Raw genomic sequence first — 19130 nt, 5'->3', positions numbered from 1 at the left:
TTCACAACTGCAGTACAGCACCCCTGGATGACGATTTTCCCAAAATGGCCCCAGTCTTCGTTTGTGTGTTCCTCCTTGGCTCTTCTAATATTCCATTTAGGGGTGGGGCCTTTGGCGGGATCCCTTTGTGAAGCCCGTCAAGGCTACAGTGGGTCTGGTGAGTGAGAATACCGAAACTTCTCTGGCCTTTGTCTGAGGGTATACTTGGCTGTAACCAGTTTGAACTGGGCAGCTGGCTGTTGTGCAAGGACAACCCCCAGGTGATTGACAGGTCCACAGCCCTAAATGAATGGGTTCCTCCTTAAAAGGCAAGGCTTTTGTGACAGAAGACTAAATCGACCACTGGAACTCAAGCTCCCGAGAAGACGAGGACCTGAGACACCTCCAGTAACCACAGAAGCACTGCTGAAGTACAGCTGCTTTCCTGACCCCATTTTTGAATTGACAGCGAAGCTCCGCCAAGGACAACTTCCTCCTCTGGGCTGGTGGGCATAACCAGACTGAAGACACTCTTCAATATGAGCCATCCCCCGACATCCTGCGACCTTCCTGGGCCGCAGAAACCAAATACGGGTTGTACCTCAAAGTGCATTGCCTTGCCGTTGACAAATCTAGCTGGAACTTCGGTGGCTTCCCTGTTGACCTCCAGAAGCATGAATCCTCTCCTCACAGTCCCCTCACCAGAGTGCCGGAACGAAAAACACAGAAGATTATGACCGCAAGTGATCGTTAACTCCTGGTGCTGAGAAAAAAGCGCCAAAACCACAAACCGATGTGGGAGTAAGAAGAATTCTTTGCTGGCAAGCGCCTATCTCGACTAATGCTGCAGGACCCAATCCAGGGTCCCCCCTTTCTTCACCACGACCAAGGACTAGAAGACCGGGTTTGCAGCTGTGCATCCAGAAGGCGTCGAGCTGCATCATCTTCACTCTCAAGGTACTGTGGGGCTTAGGGGAAACTTACCTGAAGCAATTTGTGTCGCTCCTTTGCTTTTAGAGCACTGTTTCTACTGTCTGGGTGTTCACCCATTTGCAGTCGCCCAGGCCTAACCAGCGTGTGCCCATACAGGAAGGCTTCTCCTAAGCTCCTGTGTTTTTTACAAAGACCAACTAACTTGTTACATACCTGTGCTAAGAAGATTTACATCAGAACTTTTGCTCTCCTTTCCACTTTGGCATTGCCGATTCTATGTCAAGACCGGAGGCTCCCATTATGCTTCTCTTTCTTTTATTATTATATAAATAGAAAGCTCAGCAGCAAGTGTTAATGCACCTTACTGAAAGCGCAGGTATGCGTGGCAGACAAAAGGTGCATGAAAAACACAAATAACTTAGAAAAATATAACAGAAACAGTGTAAATCAGAGAAAAACTCAATTTCCCATGGTGCTTCAGGAAAAAGGTCCAGTGAAGGGTCACCAACATGTGACCTAGTTCACCAATGAATAACTGGCTGTCCACATAAACAGTCATGCAAATTGTGTCACTTCCTCTTTCTTGCTGCTCACAGCAAAGATAAGTACTCTTTTTTATCTCCTTGTTCATATTAAAAAAAAAAAATCTAGAATTTTAGATTTAAATATATTTTAATAAGGTTGAATAACATATGTACATATTATTTAGCGTTCATAACTTTAATTGGTATACGCGCGCGTAGCGCGCTTCATTATGTTTCCTTGTCAGTTTCGCGTCGATCCTCCGCGTCATCTGCTTCGCTGCCGTGGGAGGATCTCTGCTGACAGGAGCCCTCGCGTTCGCGAGCGGCCCTGCTAATTTATTCACTCCTCCGTGCGCGGCCCCCGGCTCGCCTCTTCACTCCCGCAGAGCCCGGGAAGGCCGCACACCGAGAGCATTTTGTTGCGGTGGCCTTCCGTGGCCACTAGAGGGAGTCTCTGCTCCCTGAGTCCTTTCCTCAAACAGCTGGCGCTCGCTTGTCATTTCCGTTGCTTTTACAACGTATTTTGAAAGCGAGCGCCAGCTGCAATTACGAGCCCCTTTCCTTTCTCTCTAGATAACTTCCACAGAAGCAGATTGCTTTTTTTCCAACACAGCAAGGTATCGTGCTCCACACCTTCCTTGGCTGAAATTAAGTGGGCTGAGAGAAGGCTGTTGCCCACAAGGAGCATTTATATTTAAAAAAAAAAAAGAAAAAAAAAAGGTGCATTTGAATTTGATTATGGCAGCTCAGTACTTCCCCCGGGCAGATCAGGATTGGTCTGATCATGAGGAGGTGGAATATCAGACAGATGAGGTGGCAATGGCAGACAGCCTCAAAAAGGTGCTGGGATCCTCAGTGGAGACCACCATCAAGAAGGCAGTATCTGAGATGCTCCTGCCTATCCAGCAGCGCCTAGACAGTATGGAGGAGCATCTACAGGAGACCTCCCCAACAGGGAGAAAGAAAACCCATAAAAGAAAGCACCTTATAGATGGGGGATGTACTCCGGCTCATAGGAGCAAAGACTCCATGACCCCCCCCGAGCCAGTCTACTCCTGCCACCGCTGCCGTCTCAGACACCTTCTCCAGGCTGAAAAAAGCCTTCATGGACAGGAAGGACACCCCTTCCCTTGAAAGACCCTCTTACCCCGAGGGAGACAACAGGGGTATTAGACCCTCAAGCCCGGAGGGAGATCAACAGGGCACTGATGACGAAGATAGAGGGGTCTATGATAACTATCATCCCCTTTCATCCTCTGATGAGGATTCTCAAACTATAGGGTCGCGACCCTCTACCTCTGGGATTGTGGCAGTCCCCATCCCCAAGAAGGTAACGGAGGCACCCCCCACTTCCAGCGGGATGTTTGCTCCAGAAGATCTTGTGCACCCCAGATCCTCTGACTGGGAACCTTCGTCCAGAACAACCAATTACATCATGAACAGACTTCGCAAGCCTCTAGATAAGGAAGTAAGGGCCATATTAAAGGCAGAATGCCCCCGTCCCAATATTCCTGGGAAAGTCGCCCTCACCCCGGAGCTAGACTCCAAGATGATCACATTTCTGGGAAAGAATGTGAAAGACCCGAGAAAGGGTATTGACCGCGCTTGGAAGTCCTGTCAGGACAGAGTCCTGGACATTACTCGTCCTCTAGCCAAGATTATGGACCTGGCCGAGGCAGCCATTGATTCCAGTGATCCCATCGATCCAACAATCCTTTCAGGTTGGGCGCAAAGAGCCCTCTGTCTACTGGGTAATGCCAGTTGCGCCATCTCGGCTGAACGCCGTAAAGGTATCTTATACAAAATTGACGGCAAGCTAACCGAGCTAGCAGATACGGAATCAGGAGCAGCAGCCCAAGGTCTGCTTTTCGGAGACCCATTCATGAAAGAAATGTCGAAATTCTTCGGCACATTTACAGCCTTGGATAAGGCTCAAGCCTCCATCAGAAGGGTTTTTGCTAGTAAGGTTTTCTCCAGGGCCGGACGAGGCAGAGGTCGCTCCTCCGGCTGCTTCGCCTTTGATCGAAGACCTCAGCAATCTCGGGACCAATACAATTCTTGGCAGGACCGCTCAGACACGTTCTTCCCCTCAAGAGGGCGGGGAAGAGGTTGTGGATGGAGAAGAGGTGCAAGATATCCAGCCCAACAGCAAACTACAGGTCAGTGTATCCATAGCAGCGCCTGCGCCACAGAAACCCGTAGGGGGGAGGTTAGCTCTTTTTGCACAGGTATGCGACTCCTTATCAGGAGATGCATGGATCAGGGACGAAGCGCGGCCTGCGCTTAGAGTTTTTCGCTCAACCTCATCAAACCACTCGTCCTGCACCATTAGTTATGACCATAGCAGACGAGGAAGCGTTAGATGGCGAAATATGCAGTCTACATCTAAAACAAGCAATTCGCCCCTGCTCAAGCCAAGGCGGGTTCTTCAGTCCCATATTCTTGGTTCGCAGGAAGCAAAAAGTACGCCCAGTTATAAATTTGAGAGCTCTCAACGACTTCATTGTCTACCATCACTTCAAGATGGAAGGGATACACATGCTCAGGGACATCCTGAGACCAAACGATTGGCTTGTGCGCCTGGACTTGAAGGACGCTTACCTAGCAGTTCCTATTCACCAGGCCCACGTAAGCTATCTCAGATTTTCCTGGAAAAACCAAGACTGGGAGTGCACGAGTTTACCTTTCGGGCTCTCCTCAGCGCCTTGGGCCTTCACCAAACTTCTGTGGCCCGTAGTAGCCCGCTTGAGAGAACTAGGAGTCAGATTAATAGTGTATCTAGACGACATTATCTTCATGGCTCATTCTCAAGCCCTAGTAGTGCACCAGGCCAGAATAGCCATCGACCTACTACACAGTCTTGGTTTCCTCATAAACTGGGAGAAATCTGTACTCCGTCCATCTCAGAATCTAGAATTTCTCGGATTATTGGTAGACACCTTGAACTCGCAACTTCATCTTCCCATGGCCAAGATACACGCGGCACGGAGGGAGATCCGCAGACTTCTACAGAGAGACCTCGTATCTCTTCGAGAGTTGGCAAGAGTAATCGGTCTCCTGTCGTCTTCCATTCAAGCGATTTTTCCCGGTCCTCTTCATTACAGAGAATTGCAAAGGCTCAAGGGTCAGCACCTGATACGGAGCCTCTCCTACTCTCAGCGTCTGACACTGTCGACCTCCGCGCGCACGGAGCTCAATTGGTGGCTCACTCATATGGAAGCCTGGAACGGCAGAGCCATTTTCGGATCCACCCCCGATATCATAGAATCAGACGCCAGTTGCTCCGGTTGGGGAGCGAGATGCGGCTCTGTCGCCAAAGGAGGGTTCTGGTCACCTCAGGAGCTGAAAATGCATATAAACTGTCTGGAGCTCCTCGCCGGCTCATTGCCTGTGCGCTCCTTTGCCAGAGGCAAAGCGAGTTGTTGTATCTTACTAAAGATGGACAACATCTCCGCAGTACGGTACATCAATCACCTGGGAGGGACCAAGTCAAGACCTCTAGCGGAATTAGCCAAGGACTTTTGGCATTTCTGTCTGGAACACCAGATCTCGGTGACAGCGGAATATCTCCCAGGGCTCACAAACGTAGTGGCGGACTGGCACTCCCGTCACTCCACAGATTTCAGCGACTGGAGGCTCGACAGAGAAGTCTTTCTCCGCCTCCAGCGCACATGGGGCCCCATGTCCGTAGATCTCTTTGCATCTTGTCTCAACACCCAGCTACCCATCTTTTACAGCTGGAGACCGGACCCAGCAGCAGCTGCGACCGATGCATTCCTACAGCAGTGGACCCAGGGGATTCACTATGCCTTTCCTCCATTTACAATGATAGCGAGGACCCTGGCGAAGGCCCGTCAGGAGCATACGGACCTGATCCTCATAGCCCCGGTCTGGACCTCTCAGACCTGGTATCCAGTTCTTCTGGAACTTTCTTCGGATTTTCCAATCCTTCTACCCCAATTTCCAGATCTCCTTCTGGATCCGTCAGGGCAGCGTCACCCCCTTCTCCTCAACGGATCACTGAACCTAGCAGCCTGGAGGATTTCAGGTCAAGGTGGAGGATTCCCGGCATATCAGCCATGGCAATCAACCTCATTGAGGAAAGCTGGGCCCCTGCTACCCTCAAGAGATATTCTTACTCCCGGAGCGCCTGGAGTAAATGGTGCCGAAGGAACGGTTCACATCCAGTTTCAGCACCTATAGAGGAAATCCTAAATTTCCTGGCATCATTAGTTGAAAGAGGCCTCGCCTATAGGACAGTTAACACCTACCGCTCAGCTATTTCTGCCGGGCATGACCTCATTCAAGGGCTTCCAGCTGGAGAGCATCAGCTCGTCTGGAGACTCCTTAAAGGAATCAGACTTACAATTCCGCCCCCGTCCCGCTATGATAAGCTTTGGGACGTCAACAAGGTTCTGAATCTTTTTCTGTCATGGCTGCATAACAAGGACCTGTCCAGGACTGCCTCGTCAGGCAAACTTACTACGCTGCTCTGCTTAGTCTCCTGCAGGAGGGTCTCTGACGTTAGAGCTCTCGATCTGGCGGGCAGGACCTTTTCTCCTGATGGGGTGGTATTCCATTTGCACAGGAGAACGAAATGCAACTCGCGGGTGATTTCGTACCCCGCTTTCAAAGATCAACCTAAGCTTTGCCTAGTTAAATGCTTAAAAGTTTACGAGGAGCAGACTGCCCCGCTTAGGACTTCCCCTAACGGGCAACTGCTAATAGCCCTGCGTAAACCGCACAAGGCAGTTTCGGCTCCAACCCTAGCGCGCTGGGTGCGCTGGACTCTGACTCAAGCAGGAATAGATACCCTGCATTTCGGGGCCCACTCGGTGAGAGGAGCCATGGCTTCCAAAGCATTTCAGGTTGGAGTACGCCTAGAAGATATCATGAGAATGGCGGATTGGTCAGGTGAATCAATATTCAAGGAATTCTACCTGAAACCGCTAGAACAACCAGCATCTATCGTGGTAAGTAAGCTTTAAACAAGCATAATGGGAGCCTCCGGTCTTGACATAGAATTAAGATTTTCCATAATAACTTACTAGAAATTCTTCATTCTATTAAAGACACGGAGGCGAGCATTATCCCGCCCAGCAAGAGAAATAACCGCGCTAATCACCTTTGGGGTAATAATTGCGCGACTGATTTGGGAATGTTACTGCTTAGTGGACTGATTTATGTATGTCAAATGAACACACTATTTCTCTCCCACCCCGTAAGGGGAACTAGGGTTCGTTGATGCACAAACTAATTCTAGTTACTTCTCTTCCCTGACAGCGGCTACAGACAAGCCCTCCTGATCGCCTACTCAGCTCCGCTTCGGCTTCTGTCTTAAGACGACCTCAGTGAAAGTTCTTCTTCGCACCGTCTTTCTTCTTGAACAGCCAAGTTCGCAGCTACGAAAGAGGAAGTGACACAATTTGCATGACTATTTATGTGGACAGTCAGTTATTCATTGGTGAACTAGGTCACATGTTAGTGACCCTTTACTGGACCTTTTTCCTGAAGCACCATGGGAAATGGAGTTTTTCTCTGATTTACACTGTTTCTATTATATTTTTCTAAGTTATTTGTGTTTTTCATGCACCTTTTGTCTGCCACGCATACCTGCGCTTTCAGTAAGGTGTATTAACACTTGCTGCTGAGCTTTCTATTCATATAATAATAAAAGAAAGAGAAGCATAATGCTCGCCTCCTTGTCTTTAATAGAATCAAGAATTTCTAGTAAGTTATTATGGAAAATCTTTATTCCCTTACAGTTAATCTTATGACACTCTTGACTTTGGCATTCCTAGTTTCCCTCTAAACCTGAACTGAAGAACCTCTTTCTTGTTGGGGAAAAGACTGCCTAAATCTTATAAAAGTTGCTACAAGTATTGATTACCTGTGATTGTTGCTCCTTGCATTCTTGAACATACCTACACTTGAATAATGCAGAGTAAATTTAAAACAAGTACTTTTACCGGTCACTCTGTGTGGGTAAGTAAAGTATATAACAATTTACTCACCTGCTTTATTTTTCCTCATGATCCTACATTAACTTTTGATGATGCTAGTTGATACACTATTCCTTTAGTTTATAACTGCTTGGTGTATATATAAAATACACACTTGTAGTTATATCAAAAATAGTGATGTAAGTGTTTCTTTGGGTCTATGCATGTTCTGATTTCTGTGTACCGATTTACAGCTCCCATTACTCCTCGTAAGGTAAGCCTGGCTGCTCTGCCACTCTACCAACCTTGGGGGTAGTACAGGCCTATATTAGAAGTGGGGGCCCTAAAACCAAGGGATACGTTTTGTAGAGTCCAATTCAAATTGGACTTTAAAAAAACGTACCTAACAACACTGGTGGCGCCTGCCATTATCGCAGTTGCCTGGACCCCTCACACCACCTAACATGACTTGTGACCTTGGTTCTCACTATGGTTCACACTATGAAATGTCATAGGGATGTGTTAGCCACTACAATGGCATGACCTTGGTTCTCATATGCATCACCAGCTGGAAACAGGCAGTTTTCACACTATCAGTTTGTTTAGTCACTACAATGGCATGTACAGGGAAAATAGGCAATCACAGTCAAAGTGGTCGAGATAGAACTTCACCTCCACTGCACTTGAATAGATTGAGATGTACAGTGGGGCATTGTCATGGGAGGAATTTTGTGCAATGGCCAAGTCGCACGGCAAAACCTAGATGCATTTTCCCACTGCTGTAGGCCTTAATTCTAGATACTTATCCCTCTGCTATTTATTCTAAAATCGTTCAGAATGTTCGATTAGATGGATTGTTGGGAGGCAGGCGGGGGGGAATAGGAGAGTAGAAGTAGGGCGCACCAAGTGGGATTTTGGGGGTAGCAAATGTGCCATATTCATTTGGATTTTGGGGTCGGAAATGTGCTGTATATTTTAAATATGGGTCCATTCTGCCACTACTTTTGAATCTAGGTGCTACCACCACTGTGAGTTTGAATCTAGGCAAATCTTCCGACTACTATAAGTTTGAATCTAGGTGTGATTTGCCACTGTGGTATATTTTAAATCCGGGTCCAGTTTGCCACTACTGTGAGTTTTGAATTTATGTACATTTTACCACTACTTTCAGTTGGAATCTAGGTGCATCTTTCCCACGGCTGGGAGTTTTGAATCTAGGTGCATTTTCCCACTGCTGTATATTTTAAATCTGAGTCAATTTTGTCACCTCAGTATTTAATCGAGGTGCTTTTTTCACCACTGCTGTGTATTCTAAAAGCACCCAGAATGTTCGATTAGATGGATTGTTGGGGGTAGGAAATGTGGTGCACCGAGTTGGATTTTTGGGGGTAGAAATGTGCCATGTTCATATGGATTTTGGGGTAGGAAACGTGCCATACTCTGATGGAATATGGGGGTAGGAAAGGGGATGTAATCATATGGACTGTGGGGGTATTCAGATGTATTTTTGGGGATAGAAAATTTGCCGTACTTTGATGGATTTTGGGTGTAGGAAATGTGCTGGATTCAGATGGATTCTGTGGGTAGGAAATGGGCCATTTCGGATGGATTTAGGGGGTAGGAGACGTGTTACACTTGGATGTATTGCTGCGGTAGGAAAGGCGTAAAACTATAAACGTAGCCTGTCCATGGTGCCTAAAGAATCCCATCATCCTAAATCCTATGGTAGCCACCTAGTAGATATACTAGGCCGACCAGTCTATTGTGCTAAAATGACCTGAGGAACGCCCCCTCCTGTCCTTCATGGTGCCTAGAAAAGCCTACGAGGGTAGCTGGTCTTTTTTTCCACAGACTTTCTGATGACAGGGACGTCAAAGATAAGCTCTGTCGGTGCTCTGAGTACGTATGAATGCATCACTTAGGTAGACATCTGCTGCAGGCATGGCTATTCATCCACTCACAGTATAATGCAGCTACGACCTATGACAAAATGCGGGCTAGCTGGACACAATGCTTTCAAGCCTACTTACACCATACTATGCCTCAACACCCCTGACATCAGTATGCAGCAAAGACCTAGGACAAATTTGGGCACGCTGGACACAGTGAGTCTATAGAACCCACACCATCTCCTGACCCCCACCCCCTTCAAGACCCCACCACAAGCCTGATCTTCGTGGGTTATTTCTACTGGAGCCTGGCCAGCCGGCTAAGCCTTATCGTGGCCAAAAGCGCACACCTATCCTAACTCTGTGATCTCAACCACTCTAGACTTTGGTCATCCAAGGGCGTTCCCACTACCATTGCTTTGAGACTATAATGATGGTAAAAGGCGCTATATAAATGACAAGTACAGTACAATACAATATCACTTTGTGCTGTCACAGATGGCTCAACGAATACTCAGAGATGGTTCAAGGATTTATCTTTGCTTTTCCAGGGCCATAGAGACCCCCGCTAATCTAGAAAGCACCAACCCACCATAGTCCATGATTCCCCATTCCCCAGGAAAGAATAAACAGAAGATTTCTGCCTAATCTCCCTCAGGGACTTCTTAGACTGACCCTATACTACGCACCGATTAGTTGTCTGAAGAAGGAAAAATTACTTACCAGTAATGTTCTTTCTATGGATTCTTCTCCCACTGATCCCTCATCTTGATAGATCACCTCAGCGTCAGCTGCTCAGAAAATTTCGACAAAGGGCATAGTGTAGGTTGACATCTCTCGACTGTCTCGACCGCACCACTTGACTCCGGACGTGACGTTGATTGATTGATTGATTGCCGTACTTCAAGACTGCACTACACTCCCTTAACTCAGTTCCTATTCTTTCTGCGTGCTCGCACACAGGTCTGCCATCTTGTCGCCCAGTCTCCCTACTGATAGGAGTCGAAGAAAATCTATGCTTTGGCCAAGAAAGTGTTTGTCTCGGGTAGCATGGTACTTACGGCGATCAATGCATTTGCCAAATACTCCCATGTCCTTTTGGAGGACCATTTCAGAGACGGCTGACCTTCTCCCAGAGTGGGAGGTGAGGAACGTTTTCTTAGACATGGACGGCAGGGAGATGGCGTGCCAAGCTCTTCAAACCAGGAAAAATAAAAAAGGTAGAGCTAAAGCTTATATCTGGCTGGGGAACAATGAAAACTTAATTAAATTCAGACCAAGAATATACCATATGAATTTATGATAGATTGAAATGTATTGTAAAGTACAAATTTGGTTAAAAAAAATCCTAATCAAAAACATTAACCACACAATTGTGCAAAACAACCCATCTATACATAACCTGGAGCACAATTATTTCTCCCACACACTCATCTCTCTCTCCTCTGCACTCCTAATCGCATATATACCACACACATACCATACTCTCAAACAGTGCCTCAATGCAGTGGATTGCGTCGGAAGGGAAATGGGAAGATGGACAGTGCTGTAGAGTGATGGCTTCCCATGATGCACAGGATGCGAAGGCAAGGGCACACTTTTGTCCGATATAATCGGAAACAATTTAGAATACAGTAAAGGCTTACGTGTTTTTCTATTTGGATTCACAGCAAGCAATCTCTTACACATTAAATGAAATTTGATTTTAGAACTGTGTTCTCGTTGGTCATCAAACAAACAAAGCATTACCATTGTAATTTACAATCATTACATTGTTTATGGTTCACATTTTTTTAAAAGCATTATATCAAAAAAAGACTGTTGAAAATTCATTGACAAACATAAATATAAGTTAGATCTAAAGTCATACACTTGAGTAACTCCTAATATTGTCCGATATCCTGATGGGATTTTAAGTTCAATGTCCTGTTTGTTGTTGATTCTTCTTAACAGAGACAACTCCTATCTTTACATTACGCTTTTCGGGCTGTCTTTTAACCCTTCTTCAGATGTGGATAACAGATCTATTCATTGATTCATCTAAGAATAATAGAGAATATATTTGTTACTTTTTGTGATTATTTCTTAATTGAGCATTATTATTTCACGATTCTCTCAGCGTTCATTATAAACCAACCTTTAAGATATGCGTCTAGAAATGACAAAGTCTTGTGGGTTCCCGTCTCGTGTGTTCAGTTTATTTACTCTTTAGCTGCTACAGTTCGTGTCCGTTCTGTAAAGCAAAGGACACTTTATTTAGTGAGAAGTCTGTGCTTACACTGCTTCTTGGTACTGTGTCTTGATGTGACATATTGTGGGACCAGTCGCTGTATAAGCGCTGGGTCCCACTCCTATGTCACATTTCGTTTTGAGATCAAGGGTCCTTTCTGTTCTATTCAAAGAAAGGGGTGGAAAAACTCACTGCTTTGGCATTTCGTTGTGTGTACTGGATGCGTAATGGATTGTGAACTGCTAGTCAATCCAGAACACTCGATTATAGTTGTCATCTGTATCTTTGTCCACACGCGGTTGTTCCGAGTTTGTAGCCTTCCTGTGAAGACATATGTTAGCTGGAGTTTAGTCTGACGTCCGAGAGGATCCTGAATCTGATAGTTGTTTGTTGTCTGCGCTCTTACCGGCGAGTCCTGCGTTATCCTCTGCTGCTCGGTTCTGTCTCCCCTCGTGTTTGCATCCTTATCCCGCGATTGTATTCCAGGTCGCTAAGCAACCGAGTGACCTTTTTCTCTCGCTGTTCTGTGTTTGCTATAGGTCCCAATGAAGCCGCCATCTTGGGTGTGTTGTTAACAGACTATAATTGACTAGAAAGGTCTTTTGTGGATCTTGTTTAAACAGAGAAGATTTATCAAAATTCACTATTTGCAGCCATTTAGGTATACTCTTGTATGTTTTCAGTATGGCAATCCATTACTTTCCATTAGCTATGTAACAATGTAAATGCGTTTTCTTCATAAAAAACAAGTTAGATCCCATTCATGGTTCATGCCATGAGGGTGCATGCTGTCCAATTTCGCAATCCAGTAGATTTCTTGCTGCTGCAGGCGTTTTGTTATATTACCTCCTCTTCTGGGTAGAGATACATGTTCAAGGATGATAAATTGGATCTGGGCAATTGAATGTTTCAGTTCTTTGAAATGTTGCGACACAGGTGATTTGACTGATTGTTGCCTGATGTTTGATTTATGTTCCCCCCCCATCTTGTTTTCGCTTTTCTGCTGGTAAGTCCGACATAATACATTCCGCATGGGCATTTGATCCCATATATTACATTCATCGTGTCGCATGTAGATGCATGGGTAAGTGCGATCTTATGTCCTTGACATGGATGATTAATGTAGTTTCCTTTGAACACGTTGTTACAGCAGTTACAGTTATTACATGGAATTGTTCCCTTGAAAGTTTGAGTGATTTTTTCGTAACCAAAATCTGATTTGATTAGGTGATCCCGTATGGATTTACTTTTACTGTAGGCAAATAGTGGTGGGCTGGGGAATAATGCTGACAATGTTGGATCCATGTTTAATAGTTTCCAATGTTTCTTGATAATTCTTTTGATGCTATTACTTTGTTGAGAGTAAGTTGTAACAAACCAATTCTGTCTCCTTATTTTTGATTTTGGGTTTTAGGGCTTCTGGTCTGGGAATATTCTTGACCTTTGTTGCATGTTTTTTCACTGTTTCTTTCATGTATCCTCTCAACAGGAATTTCTTTGTTAGATCAATAGCTTTTTTTATCATATTCTTCCTCATTGGAGATGATCCTCCTATAACGTAGGAATTGACTTAATGGGATGCTTTCTATAGTGTTCTTTGGATGAAAGCTGGATGCACATAATAAACTGTTCCTGTCGGTTGGTTTGGTGAACACTGTCGTCTCAAGTTTGCCTGCTTCTAAATATATCAAAACATCTAGAAATTCTAATGTTGTTCTGCTTGTTTTGTGTGTAAATTTAATCCTTGGTGCTAGAGAATTCATGAAGTTAAAAAATTCATCAAGCTCTTCTTCTGTGCCACTCCAAATTCCAAATAAGTCATCTATGAAACGCACTAGGAATTTAAATTGTTCCTCCATTTCGTATTTGTTAGAATTTGGGTTCCCTCCAAGTAAGACATGTAGGTGTTGGCATAACCTGGTGCCATGGCAGCCCCTATTGTTACGGCTATTTGTATAAAGTAACGATCTTCAAACATAAAGTAATTATTTTTCAATACAATATCCAAGAGTTTCAGTATAAACAGTGGCTCTCCCCTCACTGTTTCTTCTGTGTTTAGTAGTAACCATTCCATCGCTTCTAATCCTGCGTGATGGGTTATGTTGGTGTAGAGACTCGTGACGTCCATAGTAAACATAATGTCTTTGGTTCCTTCAAATATTATTGATTCGAGTTTTTGTAGAAAGTGATTAGTGTCCTTGATGTAGGTGGTTGTTTTTTGCGTTAATGGTTGAATTATCTTGTCAATATACTGAGCAAGAGGTTCCAGGAGGCTATTCTTTGCTGCAATAATTGGTCGTCCTGGTGGATATTCCAAACACTTATGGATTTTGGGTAAGATGTAAATTACTGGTGTTATTGGATGTAAATTATTGAGAAACATTTTGGTTTTGTAAGTTATGATCTCATCATTTTCTGCTTCCTCCAAGGTAATTTTAATTATTTCCCGTATTCGTTCTGTTGAATCTGTAAACATTTCTAAATATGTGTCTTGATCATTTAGTTGGCGTTCTACTTCATTCTTGTACTTAGTGGTGTCCATTAGGGCCAACGCTCCACCCTTATCGGCTGGTTTGATAGTAAGATCTGGATCCTGCCAAAGTCTATCTAATACTTGCTTCTCTTGGTTTGTTAAGTTAGATTTATTTCTTCTGTGAAACTTAATCTTTTTGAAATAATTTAGTACCAATTTCTGAAATGCATCAAGTACCATACTTTGCACTGGTGGTGAAAACATGCTTTTGGGTTTCATTTCCACAAAGTCTGTAGTTTGTGTATTATCTGGCATTTCAATGGTGTCAAAGAACAATTTCAATTTCATTTTCTGTATGAGTTTGAAGAAATCAATCTTCTCTTTTAAAAGGCTGCTTGAGTACACTGGAACAAAGGAGATACCCTTCTGCAGTGTTTGTCTCTCAAATTTGGTTAAATTATAACTAGAAATATTGACCACTAGGTTTTCTTTTGTTGAAGATTCATTTTTCTTGACGGATTTCTTCTTTTTCCCCTCTTCTAATCTGATGCGGTCTAAAAAAGAATAAGTTGTTGCAGATGCTCCGGTGGTATCTTTCGATGTTGTAGGTACCTGACTAGTACCTCTGGGTTCAGATTCTGGTACTGTCACGTTCTCTAGATTCTCAGTTTCTCCACTTGACGCGTCAGATGATGTGGGCGTCTGATTCGGTGGTTGTCTATTCTTGTTCCACACTGGTCTTGTTCCTTTATTGGTGTCTTTCTGATAATATTCCTTCCACGTATATATAATATCCAACTTATAATCTAGAGTGTCTCTCCTGAATTTCCTTATTTTTTTTTACTCAATTTCTTTCTTGTAACCGTCTAATTTGTCGTTAATTCTTCCAAAAGAGTAGATAATTCTTTGTTTAATATGAGTCTCCACCTTTTAACAAATTCCGGATTTTCTTTGCACAATGTTGGTTCTAGTTCTATTCTCAGACCTCTGGGAATTCGTTATCCTTTAGAATACTGTGATAAAGTGGTGGCATGAGGTCTTTGACTGATCTCACGATGGATCAATTTCTCAAGTTGATTGACTAATTCTTCAGGTTTGGTTGTGGCGCCGAGATCTTGTTCGGTACTTTTGATCAATTTCAGAAACGCTAGGGTTTCCGCTCTGTTCTTAGTGAGCGATTCAATTTTGGAAAAATACATATTCCCCAATTAATTTATGTCGGTGCTCCCTCCAGAGTTGGTGTAGATGGACAGTGCTGCACAGGGCAACATATCTTCGAGGGTTGGACTTTTTGCTCAACGTCCAGGTGAAGCTCCTTGCTTTGGTGTTCAATGGAGAGCACCTGTTTGAGGCTAAAGCTGACTGGTCATTAGAAAAATGTAAGGACTCCCAGCTGGCAGCTAAGTCATTGGGTTTGGCAGTCCAACAATCAGCCAAGCAGACATTCACCTTTGGATAAATGGGATGAGGCTTCAGACGCTACATCCCCTTCATGAGGAGGTCACAAGTACCACAGGCCAGACAAAGTTAAATGAGATTTTCGTGCTGCGGCAAGGTTGAAGGGCTAGTCCCCTTCGACTTCGACCTCAGCGGCACCAGCATCTCAGAAACCTCAGAGTACTGCCCCCATGCTTCCCTGGTGTGAAAGAATGTCTCTGGGTTCTTGGAGCGGCGGAAGGATATCACCTCTGACAGCTGGGGCCACCAGTTAGTGGTGCTATGGTACGGTCTACCCTTCCTCAGGTGCCCCCAGTCAACCCTCCCCAGCCTCCCAATTAGTCGACAGCACCAGGCTACAGGAGGAACTGTAAGCTCTTCGGCTGAAGGGCACAGTGTCGAAGGTACCAGCCAGGCAGAGGTATAGCCTTGTACTCCCACTACATCCTGGTCCTCACAAAGGCCGTGGACTTTGTCCTACCCTGAACCTCGGGGTCTTCCTGGGAAAGGACAAGCCTAGGATGGTGACTTTGAAGGAAATACTGCTCCCCCTCCATACACTACTGCCCTCCCCCTCCACACCCTACTGCTCTCCCCCTCCACAAACTACAGCTAGTACTCTACCCCACCTGCTACTCAAACACCCTTCTTTCACTCGCACAAGCACTTGACACTCAGTCCCTACACTCACTCTCCAAAATACACTTGCCCCTCTTTCACGCACATTATTAATGCAGTACCACTTGCACTCACTAATCAATGCTTCATCTGCTCCAGAAATCACCTCCACACTCCACAATCCTTCCTCCTGCTGGTCTCTTGCTCGGCCACCTCCTCCTGACCAACCCACAACTTCCTGTATCCTGGGGTTGGTATTAACCCACTCCCCATCCTCTGGTTGTCTGCTGTCCCTGGCCAATCTGGCCCTGTCTTCCCTGTCCAGGTGGTGTTACATACAACAGAGTATTCATATAGTGCCTTAAGCCCACCCCTTTTGTCCATGTGGAGTCGCTGTGGTACAACAATGGCACCCCTGTTATGTCGGTTGTGGGGGTTTTATAGCATGTCCCTGGTGGCATAGGAGAGCTGCCCCAGTATTCCCAGGTGGGCTGGTGTGTGGGGCATGGCTTCTCTAACTGCTATTCTAAAGTACAAATTTCATAAAAAACATCCTAGCTAGGAACTCCTGTCTCTGTTGCTTCCCCTCCGATTGTGCTTTTTGTACGCTGCTCATGGTGAATTGCAGATGGGGAAGCTGGTTTACACGCCGTTTCTAAACTCGAGAAAAATAAACTATTAGTAACCTGGTTCAACGTGCCAAGGTACTAATAGCAATAGAATGGATCCCTTATTTATTTTTAAAAGTAATGCTTTGAACTATTTAAGTAATAGAACCGGAGGGGTGGGAGGGAGGCATTACCGGTCTGGTAATGTCCCAGGGTTCTATTGCTTAAATATTACAAATTATTACTCTTAAGAAGTGTTCTTGCTTGACTTTTTGTGGACGAGTGGTAGTCAAGAAGGTTAAGTTTCATTTGTAACATCCACTCTGTACAACTCAATTAATTGTAGATGCTTTAGTGGTGTGTTTATGTTCAGTCTACTTCCAAATTTAAGGCAGGTCCAACAACAGGAAGATTTTAAGCGTAGCATTGAATGTCATGAAGCTGTGTGTCTCAGGCCATCTGGTAGGCTGTTCAACACGAGGAAGGCTCTGCAGCTTTTGCATATAGTTTTGGGTATGGTCAGTCAGTTAGTTGGTGGCCTCTGACTGCAGAGTTCTTAATCGGTAGTGGGGGTTGTGTTAGCTGCTATTATTTGCATGGACATTGCCAATCACTAATATAGCACTACATGCCTGTGCTCAAACATGCTTTTATAATTGTACGTTTTCACAGTTGGAGTCTGAGGCACAGGAAGATGGTGTGATTTGCCCAAGGTAACAATGTTTTTAAATGGGAACACTGATTTAAACCCACATCTTGTGGGTTCCCAAATTCACCAAGGTCTTGGAACTTCAAATGAAGAAGAGCCATGAAAGGGGGCTGTCCAAGACCAAGCTCTCAAGTCAACAATTTAGCCACCAGCGAAGAGAGAAAGAAAAGATGGTGCATAAGAGGAAATGTTTGATGGATAAAAAGGAAGAGCCAGCATCTCAAAAGGAGTAGACATTCTCCAACAGGACAATTTGACAAATACATCGAAAGGATACGCTCACAAACATTGACCTTCTGTAGAGCAATAATCCCTTTCAAAATGTATCTTCTTGTTTAAATATTCATTCCACTCCTTACTTTTTTTAGATAAAGAATAAGATGAAACAACAACATATTAGTATCTGGATCTCGCAAAAATGCATGGTTACTTTGAAGTTGGAATATTTAAGCAACCAGTGACTAGCAAAATTCAAACTTCAGCATATCAAAAAGACTTACTGGCAAGTTGATAAAGATCAGGCAAATCTTGAGCCAACTTATCCATTGCCACGTCTGCAATAGGACCAAACACAACCACAGGCCTTTTGAAACCAGCTGTAAAAAAAAGAAATGCACTGTTTAAAGTACACACACTTAATAGTAAAATAGGGTAAACATCACACACTTTTACTGGTAATTTCAATTACAGTTAACACGTTGTGCTACACAAGCTCACTCCCATAGAAGCCACCACTCCCCAAAACTGCTACAGACTTTTTTTGAGGACTTTGCATGTTAGTGCTCAAAACGCAAGAACATTTTTCGGTAAGAGTGATATCCAGAAAATGTTCATCCATTTTCATCACACACCGAGTACAAAGCCCAGGTTTATCATACACACGCAAAAAGGTTAACTCAAGTACCATAAACATAATTGTGCTTTGTAATCACAAAAACATCAATTACCAATCAATATTTATACAATTATAGATATTGCCAACATTAGCCTTAAATTATTTAATTGTGAGTGTGCCAGTCTTGAGAAACAATCTTTGCCTTGCCTTTTACAAACCAGGAAAGATGATAACAATGGGTTACACTTTCAAGGTTAGTGCCACATATCCTACACAATCACCATTCTTTTTCAGAGAATCGCTTCCATCGTTAAACCATATAGGCAATTACATTTCCAGAAGAAAGGCCTTTTTAAAGCATGAATTTGAGCCCAGTAATTTTGAGGTAGAGCCTGTAAAGTGGTTCTTCTTTTTTTGTATTGGTACATAGCATAAAATGATACCTTTCTAATTCATAGCATAGAACAATAATACTATAAGAGACAGATAGCTAAAATGAGTAAACCAAATCGACTGATATTCCAGGTCTATTAAAACCGTTAAATATTTTGCTTATAAAGGTGAAGAATGTAATGCAGATACCATCACCCTATTCTGGAGCTCAGCCTTCCTATTTAAAAACAAAAAAAATGAAAAATATCAAAATCGAGCCTTCAATCATATCATGACAGTGGTTTTCAGTTCCGATTCCAGGCCCTGTTACAGGAATTTTCCTAAAATCCACTTGAGGTAAGACTTCATAAAACTATCCCAATGGTATACAGGTCCCCAACTCTTAGTATCAGTTTGTACTACTCATTAAACCTTCGTAGAGTGGCAGAGCAGTCAGGCTTATCATCATAAGAGGAAGATGTGAGCTGTAGGGAAGTACACTGAACCTAGTTAGTAAAGTAGGTAAAAGAAACACTTGCACCACTATATTTATATAAAATATATACTTATCTTATTTACAC

At 44.1% G+C, this 19130-nt stretch overlaps 1 protein-coding gene across 7 annotated transcripts in view; it reads right to left on the bottom strand.

Moving 5' to 3' along the window:
- Positions 1-19130, bottom strand: part of LOC138510254 (tight junction protein ZO-2-like) — a 1104514-nt gene that overhangs the window by 204187 nt on the left and 881197 nt on the right. For all 7 annotated transcript variants that reach the window (XM_069625778.1, XM_069625777.1, XM_069625773.1 and 4 more), the window contains one exon: positions 17843-17938. In XM_069625778.1, coding sequence (XP_069481879.1) covers positions 17843-17938 — 96 coding nt within the window. The remainder of the gene's footprint in view (positions 1-17842; positions 17939-19130) is intronic.

This window comes from Ambystoma mexicanum, chromosome 6p (assembly GCF_040938575.1).
Source record: "Ambystoma mexicanum isolate Mex_15411 chromosome 6p, UKY_AmexF1_1, whole genome shotgun sequence".
NCBI classification, from domain to species: Eukaryota; Metazoa; Chordata; class Amphibia; order Caudata; family Ambystomatidae; genus Ambystoma; species Ambystoma mexicanum.
Note: the sequence above shows the minus strand (reverse complement) of the source record. Positions and strands in the feature narration are given on the sequence as shown.